The 24,886-nt window shown below is 41.7% G+C and overlaps 1 protein-coding gene and 1 pseudogene across 1 annotated transcript in view; one reads left to right on the top strand and one right to left on the bottom strand.

The window, feature by feature from the left end:
- Positions 1–24,886, bottom strand: part of TIGAR (TP53 induced glycolysis regulatory phosphatase) — a 27,978-nt gene extending 3,092 nt beyond the window's left edge. The window contains exons 1-4 of the mRNA XM_023202070.1: positions 24,717–24,886; positions 14,600–14,637; positions 8,678–8,799; positions 818–895 (exon numbers count right to left, since the gene is read on the bottom strand). Of these exons, the coding sequence (XP_023057838.1) occupies positions 818–895; positions 8,678–8,799; positions 14,600–14,637; positions 24,717–24,886 (408 nt within the window). The remainder of the gene's footprint in view (positions 1–817; positions 896–8,677; positions 8,800–14,599; positions 14,638–24,716) is intronic.
- LOC111535835 lies at positions 21,166–21,591 on the top strand (annotated as a pseudogene).

Genomic DNA, 24,886 nt, shown 5'->3' with positions numbered 1-24,886 from the left:
TAATCCCAGCACTTTGGGAGGCCAAGACGGGCGGATCACGAGGTCAGGAGATCGAGACCATCCTGGCTAACACGGTGAAACCCCGTCTCTACTAAAACATACAAAAATCTAGCCGGGCGAGGTGGCGGGCGCCTGTAGTCCCAGCTACTCGGGAGGCTGAGGGAGGAGAATGGTGTAAACCCGGGAGGCGGAGCTTGCAGTGAGCTGAGATCCGGCCACTGCACTCCAGCCTGGGCGACAGAGCGAGACTCCGTCTCAAAAAAAAAACAACAACAACAACAACAACAACAACAACAAAACTTTCTCCTACGTCATTCATGGGACTATAAATTGGGACAGGTTTTCTGGAAAGCAACTTGGCAATATGTATATAAAAGCCTTACAAAAAAGTACACACTCACTGATGTCCATTTCTAGAAATATATAGGTCTACAATGAATTAACTACAAAGATGTTTATTTTAACATTATTTACATCAGTGGGAATCTAGTGAAAACCTAGCTGTCCATCAGCAGTAGCTAGGTTACATAAATTATGCAATATCCATATTTTTCACCTTTACTTTAAACTCCTCTATACTGTGTTAAGTTCTTATGAGTGTACCTTCTTTTATACCTTAAGATGTTTATCTTGTTTGATTTTAATAAGATGCCACATATGAGGGCAGGTAACAGTAACTGTCATATGGTAGGTTCTTAAATATTTTCACTGATTCAAAATCCCTAGCAGAAATGCATTTAACTTTAAGCCAAGTGACAAACTGCAGTGGCTTACTGATAATTTATGGTGAAGAACAATATGTAAATAAGTTACTTACCCTTTCCCGAAGTCTTGAATCATACTTTACTGTCATATCTTTGCAAACTTTGCTTTTCTCCAAAATTCCATGCATGGTCTGAAAATCAAGACAATTGTTCCTTTTTTTAATAAAAATGATCACCATTCTGGTGGAAACACTGAAAGAATCTATGTCATCTTAGTGAATAAAAAAGAACTAGAGCCAGGCACGATGGCTCACGCCTGTAATCCCAGCAGTTTTGGAGGTCAAGGTGGGTGGGTCATGAGGTCAGAAGATCGAGACCATCCTGGCCAACATGGTGAAACCCTATCTCTACTAAAAACACAAAAAATTAGCCGGATGTGGTGGCGGGCGCCTGTAGTCCCAACTACTCGGGAGGCTGAGGCAGGAGAATCGCTTGAACTCGGGAGGCTGAGGTTGCAGTGAGCCGAGATCATGCTACTGCACTCCAGCCTGGGCGACAGAACGAGAATCCATCTCAAAAAAAAAAAAGAAATTAGAAATGATTTTCCTTCGCAAAAGTTGCCTCTCTCTACTGTGCATCCGTGTCTCTTCATTCCTGATTTTGATATTCTCTTCGAACCTATCTTCTAGTTCAGAAGTTAGCACAATCCAGACCATCATCTGCTTTTGCAAATCAAGTATTTTACTGGGACACAGCCACAGCATTCATTTATGCATGGTCGATGGCTGCTTTCCTGCTATAACCGCAGACTTGAACAGGTGTAACAAGACTGTATAGACTATAAACCCTAAACAAATTACTATCTGGCTCTTTGCAGACAACGTTTACTAATCCCTGTTCTAGCTCCTTAATTTGCCATTCAAATGTGTCTAAATTATTGTTAAACCCATCCGTTGCGCCTTAATTCCAATTGTATTTTCAGTTCTAGAATTTGCATTTGGCTCTTTTTTACAGTTTATTTTTTATAGTTCTCTGCTGAAATTCTACATCTTGCACCTATACAAAAATATAGTTATTTTAAAGCTCGTGTCTGATAACTCCATCAGGTAAGTCATGTGGCTGTTTCTGTTGTCTTTAGCTCATTTTTATTCGCATTTCCTTCTCTCATTGTATGTCTAGCGATTTTTGATTGAAAAGTGACCCTGTATTTGCAAAACTGTAGAAATAATTTAGGTCCATGATCTGCCTTTTTTAAAAACAGATTTTCCGACAAATTAGACGTCATCAGCATACTGTTTTACATGTATTGTCAATACTTCCTTGCATTTTCCTATACCTTTACCAATTTCTTTGTTCACTATTGTTTTCTGAAACTCAGATCTCCCTTCCGGAATTATTTTCCTTCTTTTTCATTTTTCCTTTCAAAGTTACTTCAGGATCTCTTTGTCTGAAATGTCATTTCACCTACACAGCAGAAAAAAAATCTTGCAGGGTATAAAACTCTAAGTTAATCCTTATTAATTCTCAGCACAATAAATCATCAATATGAACAAATTTGCTGAAAGCCTAACTAATGGTCTTTAATGGATGATTTTTTTCCTCCTTATTCTCTGGAGTCTTGCAATGTTGCTATAATTAATGTAGATATGGGTTTCTTTTTTATTTATCCTGGTTGGGATTTGGTACACTTGTTGGATCTGTCTTTCAACAATTCTGTAAAATTGTCAATATTCTAGAACCTCTGAGTATCACCTCTTCCTCCCCATTCCCCATTCTCTCTGCTATCTCCTTCTGAACATCACAACTTCTCATCATGCTCTTCATGTCTTCTAAACTCTCATATTTCATTTATTTATTTATTTTATTTATTTATTTTTTTTTTTTGAGACGGAGTCTCGCTCTGTTGCCCAGGCTGGAGTGCAGTGGCCAGATCTCAGCTCACTGCAAGCTCCACCTCCTGGGTTTTACGCCATTCTCCTGCCTCAGCCTCCCGAGTAGCTGGGACTACAGGCGCCCACCACCTCGCCCAGCTAGTTTTTGTATTTTTTAGTAGAGACGGGGTTTCACCATGTTAGCCAGGATGGTCTCGATCTCCTGACCTCGTGATCCGCCCGTCTCAGCCTCCCAAAGTGCTGGGATTACAGGCTTGAGCCACAGCGCCCGGCATTTCATTTATTTTTTAAAGGGACTTTTTTCTTCAGACAGGGTCTCGCTCTGTCACCCAGACTGGAGTGAAGTGACACAGTCACGATTCACTACAGCCTCAACTCCCTGGGCTCAAGTGATCCTCCCACCCCAGCCTCCCAAGCAGCTGGGACTACAGGCAAGTGCCACCACACACAGCTAACTTTTTTAGTTTTTGCAGAGACGAGGTCTCTATGTTGCCCAGGCTGGTCTCAAACTCCTGAGCTGAAGTGATCTTCCCGCTTTGGCCTCCCAAAGTGCTGAGATTTCAGGTGCCAGCCACTGTGCCCTGCTAAACTCTCACATTTTATATCTATCACGCCGTGCTACATTTAGGATATTATCACATATTTATCTATAAGTTAATGATCACTTTAGCTGTGTATGATCTATAATTTAGGACTTCCACTGAGGTTTCCATTTTTTGGCTTTTTTCTGTTTTTAATCTTTAATTTTTGTGGGTATACAGTAAATGTATGTATTTATGGGGCATATGAGACTTGGATACAGGCATGTAATACATGACAATCACATCCCGGTCACCAGGATGTACATCCCCATAAGCATTTATCCTTTCTGTTACAAACAATCCAGTTATATCCTTTTAGTTATTTTCAAATGTGCAATTAAATTATTACTGACTATAGCCGCCCTGTTGTGTTATCAAATACTAGGTCTTATTCATTCTTTCTTTTTGTACCCATTAACTATCCCCACTCCCCGAACACCTCACCCTACTACCTTTCCCAGACTCTGGTCACCATCCTTCTACTCCCGATCTCCATGAGTTCAACTGTTTTAATTTTTTGCTCCAACAAATAAGTGAGAACATGGCAAGTTTGTCTTTCTGTGCCTGGCTTACTTCACTTACTATAATGACCTCCAATTCCATCCACATTGTTGCAAATGACAGGATCTCACTCTTTTGGGGCTGAAAAGTACTTTATTGCATGTGTGTGTACGTTTCCTTTTTTCATTCATCTGCTGATGGACGTTTGGGTTATTTCCAAATCTTGGCTATTGTAAAAAGTGCTGCAATAAACATGGGAGTGCAGGTATCTCTTCAATATCCTGATTTCCTTTCTTTGGGAACATATCTAGCAGTGGGACTTCTGGATCACATGGTAACTGTCTGTAGTTTTTTGAGGAACCTCCTTCCAAACAGCTCTTCACAGTGGTTGTACTAATTCCCATTCCCACCAACAGTGTACAAGGTCCCCTTTTCTCCACGGCCTTGCCTGCATGTGTTATTGCCTGTCTTTTGGATAAAAGCCATTTTAACTGGGGTAAAATGATCTCAGGCCGGGCGCGGTGGCTCAAGCCTGTAATCCCAGCACTTTGCGAGGCCCAGACGGGCGGATCACGAGGTCAGGAGATCGAGACCATCCTGGCTAACACGGTGAAACCACGTCTCTACTAAAAATACAAAAAACTAGCCGGGCGAGGTGGCGGGCGCCTGTAGTCCCAGCTACTCCAGAGGCTGAGGCAGGAGAATGGCGTAAACCCGGGAGGCGGAGCTTGCAGTGAGCTGAGATCCGGCCACTGCACTCCAGTCCGGGCGACACAGCAAGACTCTGCCTCAAAAAAAAAAAAATGATATCTCACTGTAGTTTGGATTGCATTTCTCTGATCACCAATGATGCTGAGCACCTTTTCGTATGTCTCTTTGTCATTTGTTATGTCTTCTTTTGAGAAACATCTATTCAGACATTTCGCCCATTTTTAATTGGATTATTACATTTTTTCCTATAAAGTTGTTTGAGCTCCATATATACTCTGGCTATTAATCCCTCGTCAGATGGGTAGTTTACAGATATTTTCTCCCATTCTGTGGGTTGTCTCTTCACTTTGTTGATTGATTCCTTTGCTGCACCAAAGCTTTTAAACTTGATGTGATCCCATTTGTCCATTTTTGCTTTGGTTGCCTGTGCTTGCAGGGTATTGCTCAAGAAATCTCTGGCCAGAACAATGTTCTTGAGAGTTTCCCCAATGTTTTCTTGTAGTAGTTTCACAGGTTAAGGTCTTAGATTTAAGTCTTCAATCCATTTTTATTTGATATTTATATATGGAGAAAGACAGCGGTCTAGTTTCATTCTTCTGTATATGGATATCCAGTTTTCCAAGCACTATTTATTGAAGAGACTCTCCTAATGTATCTTCTTGGCATCTTGGTCAAAAATGAATTTGCTGCAGATGTATGGATTTGTTTCTGGGTTCTCTATTCTGGTCCACTGGCTATGTGTCTGTTTTTATGTAAGTACCATGCTATTTTGGTTTCTATAGCTCTCTGTACAATTTGAAGTCCGGTAATGTGATTCTTCCAGTTTTGTTGTTTTTGCTAAGGATGGCTTTGACTATTCTGGGTCTTTTGTAGTTCCACATAAATTTGAGGATGCTGTTTTCCACTTCTGTGAAGAATGTCATTGGTATTTTGATAGAAATTGCATTGAATCTGTAGATTGCTTTGGGTAGTATGAACATTTTAACAATATTGACTCTTCTAATCCATGAACATAGAATATCTTTTCATTTTTTTGTTGTCCTCTTCAGCTTCTTTCATCAGTGTCTTATAGTTTTCCTTGTGGAACTCTTTCATTTCTTTGGTTAATTCCTGAGTATTTAATTTTATTTGTGGCTACTGTAAATGAGATTACTTCTTAATTTCTTTTTCAGATTATTCATTGTTGGCATATTCAAATGCTACTGATTTTTGCACATTTGTTTTGTATCCTGCAACTTTGCCAAACGTATCAGTTCTAATTGTTTTTTGGTAGAGTTTTCAGGTTTTTCCAAATATAAGATCATGTCATCTGTAAACAAGGATAATTTGATTTCTTCCTTTCCAATTTAAATGTTCGTTATTTCTTTCTCTTGTCTGATTGCTCTAGCTAATACTTCCAGTACTATGTTGAATAACAGTGGTGAAAATGGGCCTCCTTGTCTTGTTCTAGATCTTAGAGGAAAGGCTTTCAGTTTCTCCTCACTCACTCACTATGATACAAGCTGTGGGTCTATTGCATATGGCTTTTATTGTGTTGAGGCTTTTATTGTATTGTTTTATACTGTTACTTCTATACCTAGGTTGTTTTTGGGTTTTCATCATGAAGGGATGTTAAATTTCATCAAATGCTTTTTCAGCCTCAATTGAAATAATCATATGGTTTCTGTCCTTTATTCTGTTGATATAATGTATCACATTGATTCATTTGTTTATGTTGAACCATCCTTGCATCCCTGAGAGTAATCCCACTTGGTCAGGAAGAATGATCTTTCTAACGGTATTGCTGAATTTGGTTTGCTAGTATTTTGTTAAGGATTTTTGCATCAATTTTCATCAGGAATAGTGATCTGTAGTTTTCTTCTTTTAATGTGTCTTTGTCTGGTTTTGGTATCAGGATACTACTGGCCTCATAGAATAAGTTTGGAAGTATTCCCTCCTCCTTTATTTTATGGAATAGTTTGAGTAGGATTGGTATTAGTACTTTAGATGTTTCGTGGAATTCAGCAGCGAAGCCATCAGGTCCCAGACTCTTCTTTACCGGGAGACTTTTATAATGGCTTCAATCTTGTTACTTGTTATTATCCTGTTTAGGCTTTGGATTTCCTCCTGGTTCAATATTGGTAGGATGCATGTGTCCAGGAATTTGTGCATTTCCTCTAGACTTTCCAATTTTTTGGCATATAGTTGCTGATAGCAGCCCTTAATGCTCCTTTGAATTTCTGAGATACTGGCTGTAATATCTCCTTTTACATCTGATATTATCTATTTGGATCTTTGTTTTTTAGTTACGTCTAGCTAAAGGTCTGTCAATTTTATCTTCAAAATACCAATTCATCATTTCACTGATCTTTTGGAGTTTTCATTTCAATTTCACTTATTTGTACTCTGATCATTATTATTTTTCTTCTAACAATTTTGGGTTTGGTTTACTCTTCCTTTTCCAGTTCTCTCTCTCTCTCTTTTTTTTTTTTTTTTTTTTAAGACAAGGTTTTGCTTTGTTGCCCAGGCTGGAGTGCAGTGGCACAGTCTCAGCTCACTGCAACCTCTGCCTCCCAGGTTCAAGCAACTCTCACGCCTCAGCCTCCTGAGTAGCTGGGATTACAGGCACCCACCACCACGCCGGGCTGATTTGTTATTTCAGTGGAGACAGTGTTTCATCATGTTGCCCAGGCTGGTCTTAAACTGCTGAGCTCAGGCAATCCTCCCATCCCGGCCTCCCAAAGTGGCTTTTCTAGTTCTTTAAGATGCATTGTTAGATGTTTATTTAGAGTTTTTCTCCTTTTGATGTAGGCACCTACAGCTATAAACTTCCCTAATGTCTTTGCTGTATCCCACAGGTTTTGGTATGTTGTGTTTCAATTATCATCTGTTTCAAGAAATGTTTCAATTTAAGGAGATTCGTGTACGTATTTCTAGAGTTATTTCTCTATCCACCTCTTTCTTCCAGTACTCTGCCCCACAAATTTTAGTTATGCAAAAATTAACCTCGCCAAATTCCAAGTTTTGTCTCCTTAACTCACTGAGACCTCTAAGCTCTACTTGGCTTCGCCTACCAGAGTCTGGAAATTGCTTCAGCCAGGAAACCAGGACACTCCTAGGGCTCACCTTCTTTGTTCCACTTCATTCAGGCATCATAGGCCCACAGTGCCCAAAGTCTAATGTCTGAAAACAGTGCTTTCACATATTTTGTCACATTTTCTAATTGTTTATGGGGGAGATGAAATTCCAACAACAGTTCACTCACAGTTGGTCACAAAACTCTCCTTCCATTGAGGTTTTAGAAGTAGACTGCATTCATTTTGATTTTACTTTTTTTTTTTTTTGTATTTTCAAGACAGAGTCTTGCTCTGTAGCCCAAGCTGGAGTGCAATGGCACAATCTTGGCTCACTGCAACCTCTGCCTCCTGGGTTCAAGCGATTCTCCTGCCTCAGTCTCCCGAGGAGCTGGGATTAAGGTGCACGCCACCACATCCGGTTAATTTTTGTATTTGTAGTAGAGACAGGGTTTCACCATTTGGCCAGGCTGGTCTTGAACTCCTGACCTCAAGTGATCCACCCGCCTCGGCCTCCCAAAGTGCACAGATTACAGGCATGAGCCACCGTGCCCAACTGGTTTTTCATTTTTACAGTAATCTGCTCCCTGAAGATATTTCTAACAAGTCTTTTATTGCTTTACAGTGACACAGTGGTTTCTTCCTCTATCTGGTAATCATAATACCTGATGTCACGGTGGGTTAATTTCTCCTGTCATTTCTCCCTGCTCTCTCTCATAATAGCTTATTTACATTCTTGTTAGACATTTTTTTCTAGGCTACTCTAATTTAAAAATTAATTTTTTAAAAAAGTACAAAATAAATAAGTTTTGTCGAGGAAAGTCATGTCTGTGTGGGGTTTAATTCCCTATAGACTCTGGTAGCAGATTTTTCAAGATTACACAATTGTTGAGACTTCTGACACATCAGCCTAGACCTTGACTCTAAACTCACCTGTTGCTGAGCGTGGTGGTTCACGCCTGTAATCTTAGCACTTTGGGAGGCTAAGGCAGGTGGATCACCTGAGGTTAGAAGTTTGAGACCAGCAACATGGTAAAACGCCATCTCTACTAAAATTACAAAAATCAGCCAGGTGTGGTGGCACACACCTGTAATCCCAGCTATTTGGGAGGCTGAGGCATGAGAATCACTTGAAACCGGGAGATGGAGGTTGCAGTGAACAGATTGTACCACTGCACTCTAGCCTGGGCATAGAGTGAGGCTCTGTCTCAAAACAAATAAATAAAAAAATTTACCTGCTTTGTCCTCATGAGATCACTGGAGAAAGCATGAGTAAACTTCACATTATTCAGAAATATACCAGCAGCTGCTGCTTGTCTAAATCCAGTTTCCGAAAGAGGTACATCTACTCCTTGTCCTGTGATATATTAAGAAGAGGAACAATAACATCAAAAACTACATATAAGAGATGTATAAATCACATGTAGAAAATATAAGCTACATTTATCTATATTTTAATGAAAGATTTTTTTAAGGACTTTTCCACGTAACTTTTCAGGGAGTTATTAGCAAGTAAAAATAAGTTGTAAGTCTATAAAGGCTCAAGTATTCAATTATTTTCCAAAAGAATGCTTGCCTAATGGGAATCAGGTGATGATGAGATACAAATGTCTTAGCTTTTCCCTCTTTTATGTTTGCCCATCTCTTCAATAATTGGCTCTGATCTTACAGGTAATGTGTTGGGACGGTAGGACCATCATCTAAAAGTTTTTTCCTTCTTTATTCCCATCATCCAAATGCTCAGTATTATAATGGTATTACTTTTCCTCTTTCCTTCCTCCCTCCCTTTCTTTTCCTTTTTCATTTAAAAAATGCTTTGAAACCTCTATTTCCAGGATAACGGTTGACTGGACACTCTGAAGGGACCTCCTACTACAAAAGATCTAAATGGTGTGTGTGTGTGTGTTTGTGTGTCTGTGTGTGTGTGTCTGTGTGTGTGTCTGTGTGTGTGTGTGTGTGCTGCATTGCTGGGCCCACAGAACATATAAAAAATCACCAAGGGACAAAGCAAAGCAACCCCAAAACCCTGAGCTGAACTGTGAATACCGACATGAAAAAAATGAAGGTAGTGGGCTATCAGGACAGGCTGGTGGGGCTGGGGAGGAGGCCTGCTGGAGGGGACGGCAAGTGGGACGACTAAATACAAAATTCTTGGGAGCAAGGGCTCCTGTAAGGAGACTTAATGTGCAGCCTCAGGCCTGTGGTAAAATAAAATACAAATCCTCTTCACAGCAAATCATTCTCAAAAGAGGCTAACAGGTTTTCCACTAATTTAGAACAAGGAATTGTTTAGCCAAAGATTCAGCACACAAGAAAATAATCTATCATAAACCAAAGCCACCCATCAAGACTTCAGACGCTGAAATCAGCAAATATGGACTTTACAATGACTATGAATAAAACATAAAGACAGAATCACAAAAATAAGCAATTAACAGTAAGCATCAAAAATAAGCAGTTTTCTAAAATCACCAAATACAACTTTTAATAATAAAAATCAGAAATGCCAGGGGCTGGAGGGGGCCCCTCAATGGATAAACAGAGACTCGGATGAAAGGAGGTTTAATGAACTCAAAGACAGGGCAGAAGGTATTGCCCAGTACACAGCACAGATACAAGGAGATAGAACATAGCTCAGCTATATCAAGAGTTCCAAAGGAAAGAATGAGAATTCCTAATGATGCACTGTCTTAGCTGCTATAACAAAGTACTACAGACTGGGTGGCTTATTAACAACAGATATTTATTTCTCACAGTTCTGGAGGCTGGAAGTTTGAGATGAGCGTACCATCATGGTTGGGTTCTGGTGAGGGCCCTCTGCACGTTACAGGCTGCTGACTTCTCCTTCAGTGCTCCCATGGCACAAAGCGGAAAGAGCTCTCTGGTGTCTCTCGTATAAATTCCATTCATGAGGGCTGCACTCTTGTGACCTAACTACCGCCCAAAGACGCCACCTCCTAATGTCATCATACTGGGAGTTATGATTTCAACATGTAACTTTTGGGAAGGAAAACATTCAGTCTATAACATGCATCTAATTGGAATGCTAAAAGAATAGGAAAAAAAATGGCTTGGGCGTGGTGGCTCACGCCTGCAATCCCAACACGTTGGGAGGCCGAGGTGGGTGGATCACTCAAGGTCAAGAGTTTGAAACCAGCCTGGCCAACATGGCGAAATCCTGTCTCTACTAAAAATACAAAATTAGCTGGGCATGGTGGAGCACACCTGTAATCCCAGCTACTTGGGAGGCTGAGGCAGGAAAATCGCTTGAGCCCAGGAGATGAAGGTTACAGTCAGCTGAGATCACACCACAGCACTCCAGCCTGGGCAACAAGAGTGAAATTCCGGATCAAAAAAAAAAAAAAAAAAAAAAGAATAGAAAAAATGAAGGGGAGGAGGAATATGAAAAGAAAATAGTTGAGAATTTCACAGAATAAGAAAACAGATGAAAATCAAGCAGGATAAATTAAAAAAAAAAAATCCTCCTAGATACATTATGAGAAACTGAAGAATACCAAAATTGAAGAGTTTAAAGGAAGTTACAGAGAAAGACCTATTTCCTACCATGGAACACCATTTAGCTGACAGAAACCTCTCACCAGGAAAAATGGAACCAAAAACTGCAGAATGCTATCTTCCAAGGGCTGAGAGAATCACCAGTTCCAAGTGTGTACTGACTGAAGCCACTGCATTTACCACCAGCTGCTCTCTATACACTAGAGGACTTTTCAAAGAATGTACTTCAGAAATGGTCTGAGATGAAAACAAATGAGGAGCAGAGAAACTTGCAAATATATTCATAAATTTAAATGCCATCTAAACAAATGAAGATAATAATGTCTACCTCAAGCAATTAAAAAAAGACAGGACTAAGCTACTAGACAAGTGATTTGTATTTTTTGGAAGAGGGGATGTTAATATTATACTTTATTAGGTACTGTCAGAATGAATGTGTCCCCCCAAAATTCCAATGTTGACATCCTAACCCTTAATGTGATGGTATCAGGAGGCAGGCCTTTGGGAGGTGATTAGATCCTAGGATGGAGCCCTCATGAACAGGATTAGTGTCCTTAGAAGTGCTCTCGTTCTCTCTCTCTGCCATGTGAGGATATTAACCAGAGGACAGCAGTCTGCAAACCAGGAATCAGGCCCTCCACAGACACGGGATCTGCTGGCACCCTGATCTTGGAATTCCCAGTCTCTAGAACTATGTACTGTTCAAGCCACTGGGTCCATGATACTCTTTTACAGCAGCCCTGGCTAAGACAGGTGTGAGGGTTAAAATTTTAAGATAACCATGAAAAGAATGGAAATGGTACATCAATTCAAAGGTAGTGGGGAAAGTAAGAGAGTGCTGAACAGGAAAAAACCAAGCACTTAAGAAGTAAAAGCAGGTAAGATAAAAAAGAAAGACTAGAAAAAGAAGGGGGAAACAACAACAAAGAAAAAAAAACACATCAGTGACCAGAATAAAGGCAAACAGCCACTACTGCCAGTCAAAAGACAAATTCTAGGCCAGGCGTGGTGGCTCACGTCTGTAATTCCAACACTTTGGGAGGCCAAGGCAGGTGGATCAGCTGAGGTCAGGAGTTCGAGACCTGCCTGGCCAACATAGTAAAACCCATCTCTACTAAAAATACGAAAATTAGGTCGGGCATGGTGGCTCACACCTGTAATCCCAGCACTTTGGGAGGCTGAGGTGGGTGGATCACGAGATCAGAAGTTCAAGACCAGCCTGACCAACGTGGTGAAACTCCGTCTCTACTAAAAACACAAAAATTAGCCGGACCTGGTGGCACACACCTGTAATCCCAGCTACTCGGGAGGCTGAGACAGGAGAATCACTTGAACCCGGGAGGCGGAGGTTGCAGGAGCCGAGATCACGCCATTGCACTCCAGCCTGGGTGACAGAGTGAGACTCCATCTCAAAATAAATACATAAATAAACAAACAAACAAACAAAAAGTAAACAGGTGTGGCGGCGAGCACCTGTAATCCCAGCTACTCAGGAGGCTGGGGCAGCAGAATTGCTCAAAGCCGGGAGGCAGAGGCTGCAATGAGCCGAGATCGCACTACTGCAGCCCACCCTGGGCGACAGAGCAAGACTCTGTCTCAAAAAAAAAAAAAGAAAGACAAATTATATATATTTTTAAAAGAGCCAAAATGTAGCTACATACTATTTATGAGGTAACACTTAAACATGAGTACACACAAAGGGTGAAAGGAATGAGATGGAAAAATACATACCACTGAAATTCCATCTCCAAAACAGCTCAAATAGCTATATTACTATCAGAAAAGTAAGACTTTATGACTAAAGTCTCACTAAGAATTTGGGGACCACTATAAAAAAATCAATGATCCCATTTACTCAGATGTAATCATTTAAACTTGTATAAGCCTAATAAAATAACCTCAATCTGTACAAAAGCAGAACATAGAAACCAAAAATGGATAGAATTTCAACTATTAAAGGGCAAACTGGCCACCGCAGCAGGGAATTAAAAATACTGCACTCATAAATTGATATTTAGGACATGTAGGCAAACTAGTGCATTTATAAAGTTAATAAAGTGTGTAAGATTTGAAAAACAAAATCAAGAAGGCTGATTATTTGATATATAACTCCAGTCCCAACAATGAGGGATTACAGATTTTTCTGAAGCATACAATGGAAGAATTATAAAAACTGACCATAATTAACACATTTCAAAGACGTATCATCAAATAAACCATACTGACAGAACACAAAAGCATTTACAATGGAGTCACTCAATGGGAATTTAAAATACTTAGTGCTGAATGCTTACCACATTACCACATGCCAAAACTATGGGCATGCAAACAAAAACAGTACTTAGAAATATATAAGCCTTGAGGCCGGGTGCAGAGGCCGGGTGCAGCGGCTCACACCTGTAATCTCAGCACTCTGGGACACCGAGGCGGGCAGATCACCTGAGGTCAGGAGTTCAAGACCAGCCTGGTCAACATGGTGAAACCCCATCTCTACCAAAAATAGAAAAATTAGCTGGGCATGGTGACATGCGCCTGTAATCCCAGCTACTCAGGAGGCTGAGGCATGAGAAATTGCTTGAACCCGAGAGGCAGAGGGTACAGTGAGCTGAGATCGTGCCACCGCACTCCAGCTTGAGTGGCAGAGTGAGACCCTGCCTCAAAAAAAAAAAAAAGAATATATGAGCCTTGAATGCTTACACACAAAAGGCTGTAACTTAAAGAACTAAAGCATCCAACTGACAAGGTCAGGAAAAGAACACAAAACAAACCTAAAACAAGTGTGAACACAAAAACCTTCCAGACGTTCCACTGTCAATGTCTTAGGAAATAAGAGAAATGAGCAATAGTAAAGGCCAGGTGGTAAGAGGCTTCAGTCCAAAGGATAACCCGGGTGGGGCATATTTTGTCTGAAAACAAAGGTTCCCTTGAGAATCAGACCAGTTAGTGTCCATAAAAGGGAGTCAGGCTCATGGAATATGAAAATCAGTTTCTGTAAACCCCAGAAGTCCCTAACCAAAAAAATAAAACTAAATGCTTTTATAATCACAGCGCAGAAACAGCATGTCTAGCCAAAAGTTCACTCAAGATATTCCTAAAAAGCCAGACTAGCTGGATCACAGGGCAAATAAAAGATCTGAGTCCAAATTAACAGAAAAAGGGAGAAAGAATCTCTTCAGAATAAAGTAACAACCACATATGAAAATAGTTCTTTTTTTAAACCTTTATTACTACCAAAACTAAAATAACTATCTTAGCAGAAAAAATACCATTAACACCGGTCAGTAAGCTTCATGCTTCCAAATATAGCATAATTTCAAATCCAGACAGTTACATTTTAAGACACCCAGACCCAATATAATTAATCAGCTGACAGAGTCACTTTGAAGCTATACATAAAGCTATACATAACTTGGAGAACTGTACTTCACACCCAGTTCACTTGAGAGATTTACTCCTCCTGGTGACTAACAGCCCTGATCATATTTCTGATCGTATTTCTGTGGTTATGATGCTTTGATTCTGTAATCCCAATTCACAATGCAGTGCTGCCCCCAGTCTACTCCACCCCACCAAATCTGCTTAACTCACACATCTTATTAACACGAGGGTGAGAGCTACAATAACAATCGGATTATACCAACCTTGAATTATCTTCTCCTTGTTAAATCTTGTTTCTCCACTAAAATAGAAAGAGAAGGAGAACCTCATTAGCCAAATTATACTATTTTTGAGAGGAAGAAAAAAAAATGAGCAATGAAGTGTGATTATACTAATAAAGACATCATATGAAACTTGTAACATGCTTCATAATCCAACCCGTAAAAACAATTTATTCTAAACTAATATTTGCAATCATCTTCTTTAATGAAGAGCTAAGAACTTCAAACTGCTCCAAACTAAAACATATAGATCAGGAACCAATCTTAAGCAGATTGCAAATGGAAAATCCTACTAAAAAATATAATGCAAATACCATTTTAGCCAAATAATGTTGTTACAAGAAATATATTGATCAAAACTACTGTCACTGGTAGCAGGACCAAAGACATGAGAGTCAGTCTCTTCACTGCTGGACTGAATGAGCAAGTGAAAGAGAATCTGAATGGAATGCGAGAGACGTCCACAAACCTTCAGAATCCCCTGCCTTCTCTTAGTTCCTAGGCCTTCAGCAGTTATTTTTTGTAGTACTGACAACTATCTTGCAGACCAACTGCACACTGAACTGAGGTTTGAGTAGTACACTTTTAAAAACTAAAACACCCAAACAAATCAAAGCAACCTGAAGCAACCAGCCGGGTAAAAGAACTGGAAACTCTGTCACAAAATAACTGGGGTTACTGAGGCTGGCAGGGGGAAAAGGGCCGGAAGTGCATGGGCAAGACTGGACAGACAGCAGAACAGGTTAACAATCAATGCACTTGTCAAATACACGAAAAGTAGAATCAAGAATTCAGTTGAGATTTCTTTGAGCGCTACTTAAATGTTTGCTGACCCAACCTAGCACTAGAATTGCTGGGCCATAAGGTATGCAAATACCCAGCTTTATTAGGTAATGCCAAAGTGTCATAGCAAGTTACACCACCCTGTGGTGTGGTATACCACCCTCAATAAGACTCAGTGATGTAAGGTTTCTTCAATCTGTGCCAATCTGGTACCTGAACAATTCATCCCACTTTAATTTTAATTTGCATTTCCTTGATTTCGATGGAAAAGGATCGTTCCATTGTTTTTAAGTGAAGCACTAGTTTATAATAATTAAAATGTCACAAAGGATTGATTTACTCAGATGTAGAAAAAAAATCTACCAGACCTGGAAGTCAGAATCATAAACTCAGGCCTCGGCCTGGAATCTTGCTGCCTGTTTACAAAGACAGCTGTGTGCCAACCTCCACCAAGATGCAGACTGCTGGCTTTGGCCAATACGAATATTCTTTAAGACCCAACACAAGACCGGGTTCTTTTAGGTGGTCTCCCTCCCCAGTGCCATTCCCCATCTACCTACTCTATTTAATACCCACACTCTATGCTCCCACTGTCCCCTGACATAAATTTTCATCTGTGTGCTAATTGACTTTGTAGCTGTGTGTCTATCCTGGCTCCAGTTCCTCAAAGGCACAAGCAGGGACTGCATACCCTCAACATGCCCAGGGTCTGGAGAAAATCCTGGGAAATGACAGAACTTCGTGAATGTACTTTTGCCTAGAGAGGGTCATCTGGAAATATCTATCAAAATGACAAATCTGTTTACCCTTTTATCCAATAACCCAATTACTGGGAATAACTGAATTCACTCATATTTAAAAGATCATTCGCAGCCAGGTGTGGTGGCTCACGCCTGTAATCCTAGTACTTTGGGAGGCCGAGGTGAGTATGGATTACTTGAGGTCAGGAGTTTGAGACCAGCCTGGCCAACATGGTGAAAACTCGTCTCCACTAAAAACACAAATATTAGCCAGGTGTGGTGGCGGGCACCTGTAATCCCAGCTACTTGGGAGACTGAGGCATGAGAAATGCTTAAGCTCGGGAGGCAGAGGCTGCAGTGAGCTCACACCACCACACTCCAATATGGGTGACAGAGCGAGACCCTATCTCACACACACACAAAAAAAGATCATTAGCTACAGTATTATTTCTAGTTGCAACAGATTATAAACAACCCAAATGTCCGTTAACAAGGAAATTAGTTTCCTTAACTATGGCCAGAATAACCATTACTTATATTAACAAATAAACAGTGACATATCTACCTAATGGAATCCTATGTAGATGTGTCCTTTAAAGAGAGAGATTATATGTAGATACAGAATGCTCACCAAGATATATGATTAAGTAGAAAAAGCAAGGTATAGAATAATATAAAAAGCAAGCTACCTTTTTAGAAAGGAGGGAGATAAACATCTGGATATGCACAAAGAAATTGTTTCTTTGAAAGGATAAACATGAAACTAATAAACATGGTCACCTATTGGTTGGGGGGAGAACAGGAAGACTAGGGAGAATTGTTTTGATTTCTAAATATGCAGATGTATTAGCTTAAAAAATAAATGTATGATAAAGAAATACAATTACACAGAATTGGCCAGGGGTGGTGGCTCATGCCTGTAATCCCAGCACTTTGGGAGGCCGAGGTGGGCAGATCACGAGGTGAGGAGTTCAAGACCTGCCTGGCCAATATGGTGAAACTCCGTCTCTACTAAAAGTACAAAAATTAGCCAGGCATGGTGGTGCGCGCCTGTAGTCCCAGCTACTCAGGAGGCTGAGGCAGAAGAATCGCTTGAACCCAGGAGGCGGAGGTTGCAGTGAGCCAAGATCATGCCACTGCACTCCAGCCTAGGCGACAGAGCAAGACTCTGTCTCCAAAAAAAAAAAAAAAATTACATAGAACTATTTATACCTTGGTAAAAACCAACTGCACTGATTTGCCATTATCATTGTTGTTAAAATTAATAAAAGATTTCCTAGGCCAGGTGCAGTGGCTCACGCCTATAAACCCAGCACTTTGGGAGGCCGAGGAGGGTGGATCGCCTGAGGTCAGGAGTTCAAGACCATCCTAGCCAACATGGTGGAACCCTGTGTTTACTAAAAATACAAAAATTAGCCAGGCGTGGTGGCAGGCACCTGTAATCCCAGCTACTCGGGAGGCTGAAGCAGAAGAATCACTTGAACCCGGGAGGGGGAGGTTGCGGTGAGCCAGATTGTGCCACTGCACTCCAGCCTGGGCGACAGAAGTGAGACTTCAACTCAAAAAGACAACAACAACAAAAAAAACGATTTCCTACACTCCAAAAGTCATTCAGAATCTTAAAAAATGGGCGTGAAAGAGGATATTAACCTCTACCATTCAGATGGATAAAGCAGAAGCATTCAGGGCAAACATGGGGAACCTGTCATTTTTAATCTAGAAAATAGTTACCATGTATTGGATTCACTTCCTGTCTCAGCCTCAAAATATTGCTGAGACCAAGAATAAAATATCTGTTATTTCAACACAAGTAACATCCTCGTTAGACAGTGGCTTGTAGCCCTTAAGTTAAACCTGGCCTAAAACTGCCTCCATGCCTAGGGAGCTGTCACCTAACTTAATATGTAAACAAACTACAACATAATTTGAGAATATATTCCTGTAATAAGAACCAAGTCTCAGCCAATCATGGCAGCTGAGCTTTCAGCCAATTATGGGCTACAAACTGCTCAGACATGTCCCAATAAGGCAAAGTGGAGCTGTAACCAATCAGGCTACTTCTATATGTCACATCCTTTCTTTTTTTTTTTTTTCCTGATGGGGTCGCACTATGCAGCCCAGGCCGGAGTGCAGTGGTGTGATCTTGGCTCACTGCAATCTCCAACTCCAGGGTTCAAGTGATTCTCCTGCCTCAGCCTCCCAAATAGCTGGGATTTCACGCAAGTGCCACCACGTCCAGCTAATTTTTGTATGTTTAGTAGAGACACAGTTTCACCATGTTGGCCAGGCTGGTCTCGAACTCCAGACCTAAGGTGATCCTCCTGCCTTGGCCTCCCAAAGTGCTGGGTTTATAGGTGTGAGCCACCACGCCTGGCCGTGTCACTTCCCTTCTCTGTCTATAAATATTGCCTGCCTATGTCGCTGGGTTGAGCACTCTGAAGCTTTACTTGTTTAGGTGTTGCCTGATCTATGAATCATTTCTTTGCTCAAATAAACAAAGTCTAATTTGTGTGAAGTTTTTCTTTTTTTTTTTTTTCTTTTTTTTTTGAGACAGAGTCTCGCTCTGTCCCCCTGGCTGGAGTGCAGTGGCACGATCTTGGCTCACTGCAAGCTCCGCCTCCCGGGTTCACACCACTCTCCTGCCTCAGCCTCCCGAGTAGCTGGGACTACAAGCGCCCGCCACTACACCCGGCTAATTTTTTGTATTTTCAGTAGAGATGGGGTTTCACCGTGGTCTCGATCTTCTGACCTTGTGATCCGCCCGCCTCGGCCTCCCAAAGTGCTGGGATTACAGGCGTGAGCCACCGCGCCCGGCCGAAGTTTTTCTTTTAACATAGCTAATACAATTTCCAGCCAAAGCCAAAACACACCCTCATTTTGAAATCAGGGGTGAGAAGAAATTTAATAATCTGCCAACCAAGAAATCATGCAACAGCCACCAAAAAACTCAGTATTTACAAATCACAGAAATTTGGCAGAGATGATTACCTTTTGTATACTTGCTCAAAAGATTAACTCAGCATTTTTATTTAATCAAAGTAGATAATAAAGGATACAAATTAAAACAAAGGTTTATATTGTCCAAATGTCACTTTCTAAAAAATGGAATCCCAGAAATTTGATAGTTTCGTAAAAGTACTGCCCCACCATCTAACGATTTTCAGTGAAAGCAGCATAACCGCTGCGATATAATGAAGGCTTCGTTTAGCCGTATATCAACAGAGGCTGCTGCAGACTCAGTAGCATTAACACTCACAGCATTCGGTTTAGTTCTATTTGGCATTTCTGCGTTCAAATCACTTTATAAATATTACAGAGTAGGAATCCAAAAATAGATTTTTTTCCAAAAGCTTTCATAAATATTTAATTTTACAGCTTTTATCAGCTTTATTGAGAGATTTATAGAAATCCTTGAAGTAACTCTTTAATTAGTATGCTTGGGGAATGGGAAGGGAAAGTTGATGGCTAAAACAGTTTTATTATTAATCTATTTCCCTTAACCAAGTCCGACTTGCGATAGCAGCAGAGAAGGTGAACGAAGCTGAAAGGTCAGAGGGATATATTTTGAAGGAGTCAGGAATAACACCACTCATTTTCAAAATCTGCAGTGTGGTCCATTTCCAAAACAGAAACCTGACTCTGCAGGAATCCAAGTGCTTATGCCAAGATGTTAAGTCTTAGGATCAGCCATTTATAGGACCTACAAATATACATCCTTCATTTTGTAGGTTATCTCACAGTTCTTGCTTAACAGATATTTTTTCTTCTTAGTCTGGATTTATACTCTGCCGCATTTCTTCAAAAATCATATAGAAAGCTCAATTTCCCTTAATTCCTTTTAAGGAATTCAAATTCAACACACAATACTCAGCTTGCTACAAAGGAGGGACAAATCATGGGAAATCAGTGTAAATTTGGGTCAAGTTTTCAAAATAGATGTTCTTTAGTGTAAATGAAAATGTAAACCTTCACCCGATATCACGAATACAGCTTAGTCCTAATTCCTTTACTCTAATAAATTCATTTGCAAATATTGAAGATTTCAAGAGCTAGTAACACAAGACTTTTGGCTGTCCTTTTTTTTTTTTTCTGAGACGGAGTTTCACTCGTTTCCCAGGCTGGAGTGCAATGGCGCAATCTGGGCTCACTGCAACCTCCGCCTCCCGGGTTCAAGAGATTCTCCTGCCTCAGCCTTCCGAGTGGCTGGGATTTACAGGCGCCCGCCATCACTCCCGGCTAATTTTTCGTATTTTTAGTACAGACGGGGTTTCACCACGTTGGCCAGGCTGGTCTTCAACTCCTGGCCTCAGGTGATCCACCCACCTCGGCCTCCCAAAGCGCTGGGATTACAGGACTTTTGGCTGTCCTTGATCTTTATAAAGTATCTGTACAAAGTACCTTTATACTTTTATAAAGCATTAAAATTTTATAAAAGTATTAGCTTTATAAAAGTACTAAATTACAGATTACCTAATAGTATTTTCCTTGCCTTATTAATATACAGAACGATTATTAGCCTTACACAAAAAGTAACTGCCAACAGAGGAACAGTAAGAAAACCAAGTGAGTCTTGCTGTCAGTAACTTTACCAATTCGGCCAGGTGCTGTGGCTCACGCCTGTATTCCCAACACTTTGGGAGGCCGAGGCGGGCGGATAACCTGAGGTCGGGAGTTCGAGACCAGTCTGACCAACCTGGAGAAACCCCAACTCTACCAAAAGTAAAAAGTAGCCGGGCGTGGTGGCGCACGCCTGTAATCCCAGCTACTCGGGAGGCTGAGGCAGGAGAATCGCTTGAACCCAGGAGGCGGAGGCTGTGGCGAGCCGAGATCTTGCCATTGCACTCCAACCTGCGTAACGAGTGAAACTCCGTCTCAAAAAAAAAAAAAAAAAAAAAGCAAAAACAAAAAAATTTACTAATTCATTTTTAAATCATTAAAAGTAAATTAAATTTAGTTTGCCAAAAAATATTAAAGTTTTAAGAGCTGCCTAAAAATGGAAGTGAACTTTTCTGAGGATCCGGCAAGATGGCAGAGGTAGAGCAGAAGCTGACCTTCCGCAAATTCACCTACCGGGGCGTGGACTCGGACCAGTATCCGGACACGTCTTACCGGCAGCTGATGCAACTGTACAGTGCGTGCCAGCGGCGGAAGCTGAACCCCGGCCTGCAGCGGAAACAGCACTCGCCGCCGAAGCGCCTGCGCAAGGCCAAGAAGCCAGAAGTGGAGAAGCCGGAAGTGGTGAAGACACATCTGCGGGACGTGATCATCCTGCCCCAGATGGTGGGCAGCATGATGGGCGTCTACAACGGCAAGACCTTCAACCAGGTGGTGATCAAGCCAGAGATGATCGGCCACTACCTGGGCGAGTTCTCCATCACCTACGAGCCGGTGAAGCACTGCCGGCCGGGCCTCGGGGGCACCCACTCCTCCCGCTTCATCCCCCTCAAATAGTGGCTCAGCTAATAAAGGCACACATCTCTTCCACCCCACCAAAAAAAAAAAAAAAAAAAAAGGGAAGTGAAATGGATGGTTTTGCCTGGGACTAACTGCAAACACCTACAAATAACATTTCAAGGAACCAGACCCTTCAATAGTGCTGGATAGGTGATGGTAATGTCAACTACACGTGTTGGAGTTTTCAACAATGCTGTGCCATAAGATCATGAGAAGTTATAGTCTGACAATGATGATGGACTTAAATTCTGGAACCTTGGGCAGTCTATTCCAGAAATGATACACACTGGTACTTCCATGTCAAAGTATGAAGAAAAATAAACCACATACAGGAATAGCACAAGATTCCTAATGGGTTCTGTTGAACTTAAATTGCTTTAAAGATTTTTTTGCATTATCTGAAGAGGTAAGTCCAATAAAATTCTCTAACTCTTCAAAAAGTCATTACATTTAACTATGGTGATAATAAGTCAAATTTAAAATCACTTCTTTTCCTGAAAGAATCACCAGGTTTTGGTTTTGAGAACTCTGAAGGCAAGAAGAGGGATGGTCCACACAGGAAAGCATTGGACCAGCCCTATCAATTATTTCAACACTCTCACTCCATCTTCCTACACATAAAACAGAACAAAATAAACTATTGTCATAACTCCACACAATTATATTAAGAGAATAAAAAGTAGTCTCTTTTTATGGCTGGTGATGTTCAAGTAATCTACAAATACCAGGTTTTAACACATTAAGTAGGAAACAAAAGACGGTGAGTGGTAAAGTTGCTTTGGTTAAACTCCTACTTCCTCAACTTGCCATGTGACTTTAAGCAAGTTACAAGGCGTCTCTGTCTCAGCTGCCTCACGTGAAAAATGAGGATATCAGTTCTTAACTCACTAAACTGTCAGATTTTAATTACAACAGTGTCTGGCAAATAATCATTTATTAAGACATTTTTTAAATGATTCCTATGAGGGCCTCCAGAACCAAACCCTTTTTAAGCAGCAGGAAGGGAATAAAATCCACATTTGTATGACTGTTGTCTATTAAGAATCTAAATAGGAATCATCTTACTTTTTAGGGGTTGCCTTAACCCAAATATTCTACAACTTCTGAGTTTTTTTTTTTTTTCTTTTTGAGACAGGGTCTCACTGTGTCACCTAGGCTGGGGTGCAGTGGCCCAATCACAGTTCACTATAGCCCTGACTTCCCAGGCTCACGTGATCCAAGTGATCTTCCTGCCTCAGCCTCCCTATTAGCTGGGTTCACAGGCATACACCACCACACTCAGCATTTTTTTTTTTTTTTGGGTAGGAGGTTTCACCATGTTGCCCAGGCTGGTCTTGAACTCCTGTGCTCAAGGGATCCACCCACTTCTGCCTCCCAATGTGCTAGGATTACAGGGGTGAACCACCTTGATGGTCTGAGTTTCAATTATAAATATGACACTGGGCTGGCTGGGTCAGGCGTCTAGAAAGTGCTCTAACATTGGAAGAAAGGGTGATCAGGCCTCTAGTTCCTGTTCTGCTACAGTTAGCTGTATGACCTTTAGTAAGTTAAGAATTCTCCCAAGGCATTCTATACAACCGAAAGGGGTGGGAGAAGAGATAGGGAGGAACTAGATTTCTAAGGTAGGCATTAAAATCCTGCTAATCCCAAACGGACAATTTTAGAGGATTCTTAAGATTATCTTTCTTATAAAGGAAGGACAGGCCAGAAAAGATAGCAGTTCAAGTCAGTTGACAAAGTTAAATCATATTAATGTCCCTTGTGAGCTCCATGAATGCAGAAATGGTATGTTATTTATCTGTATGATCCAGTCTACTGGCACATAGTACCCACACAAAATGCTGGTGTGCTAAACTATACGTTCGTATTTGGGAATAAACTCCACTTTTATTGGAGCTGTCTTTATAGAAGTTGTTTCTCAGATATATTTCTTCCCCTGTTGCATCATACACTTTACCTGTCCCCCATTTAATTCTCACATTAAAATAGTGAGATAGGCACTATCATCTGCATATCAGGAAACTTAAGTCCAGGCTACCTGGCTCTTAGCTGGAGAACAGATTCCAACCGAGGTCTACCTTGCCTGAAAAATCTGTGCTCTTAGCAGGGCGCGGGGGCTCACGCCTGTAATCCCAACACTTTGCGAGGCCGAGATGGGCGGATCACTTAAGGTCAGGATTTCGCGACCTGCCCGGCCAACATGGTGAAACCCCGTCTCTACTAAAAATACAAAAATTCGCCGGGCGTGGTGGCGCATGCCTGTAATCCCAGCTACTCGGGAGGCTGAGGCAGGAGAATCGCTTGAACCCGGGAGGCAGGAGGTTGAGGTGAGCAGAGAGAGCACCGCTGCACTCCAGCCTGGGTGACAGACAGAGCGAGGCTCCATCTCACAAAAAAAAAAAAAAAAAAAAAAAAAGAAAAGAAAAATCTATGCTCTTAACTACCCTGATTTTCATCTCATCTCCCGTTAACACTTGGCAAATACATGTTGATAAGAAAAGAAACATAAAGACCTACCAGCATTCAGCTCCGTGTAATGTTATGATAATAAAAAACATTTATTTGGGATGATACGGTCTGCTGAGATCAGAGTTGTGACCCTGTTTTCTCTCCCAGAACTGTAACCTCTGGGGAAAGGAAAGAAGTCTCATATATGTGCCTGGGGGGCTGACTGTCTGGGGAAAAGAGGGGGAACCTCAGAAACAGGATAGCCGAAGGCAGCCGGCATCACAAACATCAGCCACGGACGAGCAATTCTGCAAACTCTTTGCAATCTGCCGGGGAGCAAAAACGATGCCCAGACAAGTCTGTGGACATGCCTGGCACCGTTTTGGGTGCAGCCACCAAGTGCCTTCGAACCCCGATCCCTTGCTCTCCGGGTCTCGCTTTATCTGAAACACGGGAGAAGCTAAGACCTGCCGTCCTCCCTCGGGGCTGCTGGGGTGAGACGAGGGGCGACACGAGACGGCCCCAGGGCAAGCGCCCCGGAAAAAGCGCTTCCAAGCCAGCCCTCCCCGGACGGAGCGAGCAGGGAGAGGAGAGGGTGGCAGACCCGTGTTCCCTTCACCCGCTCCAACACACTCAAGGAAGAGAGAAAGGCACCCTGCCACAGCCATACTCACTGCCGGACAACAGTCAGAGCGAAGCGAGCCATGTTCCCGGAGCGGCGACCCGTCAGTGGCCCTGCGCCGCTCCGCGCCGCCCCTGCACTGCGGGCCACCTCCCCCACACCACTTCCGCCAAGCCGCCGGCCGGCTCCGCCGCCATAGGCCCAGGCGGCCTCGCACGTCAT

The sequence above is a fragment of the Piliocolobus tephrosceles genome, chromosome 10, assembly GCF_002776525.5.
Source record: "Piliocolobus tephrosceles isolate RC106 chromosome 10, ASM277652v3, whole genome shotgun sequence".
In the NCBI taxonomy this organism is placed as follows: Eukaryota; Metazoa; Chordata; class Mammalia; order Primates; family Cercopithecidae; genus Piliocolobus; species Piliocolobus tephrosceles.
This window is presented reverse-complemented; position numbering and strand designations above follow the sequence as displayed.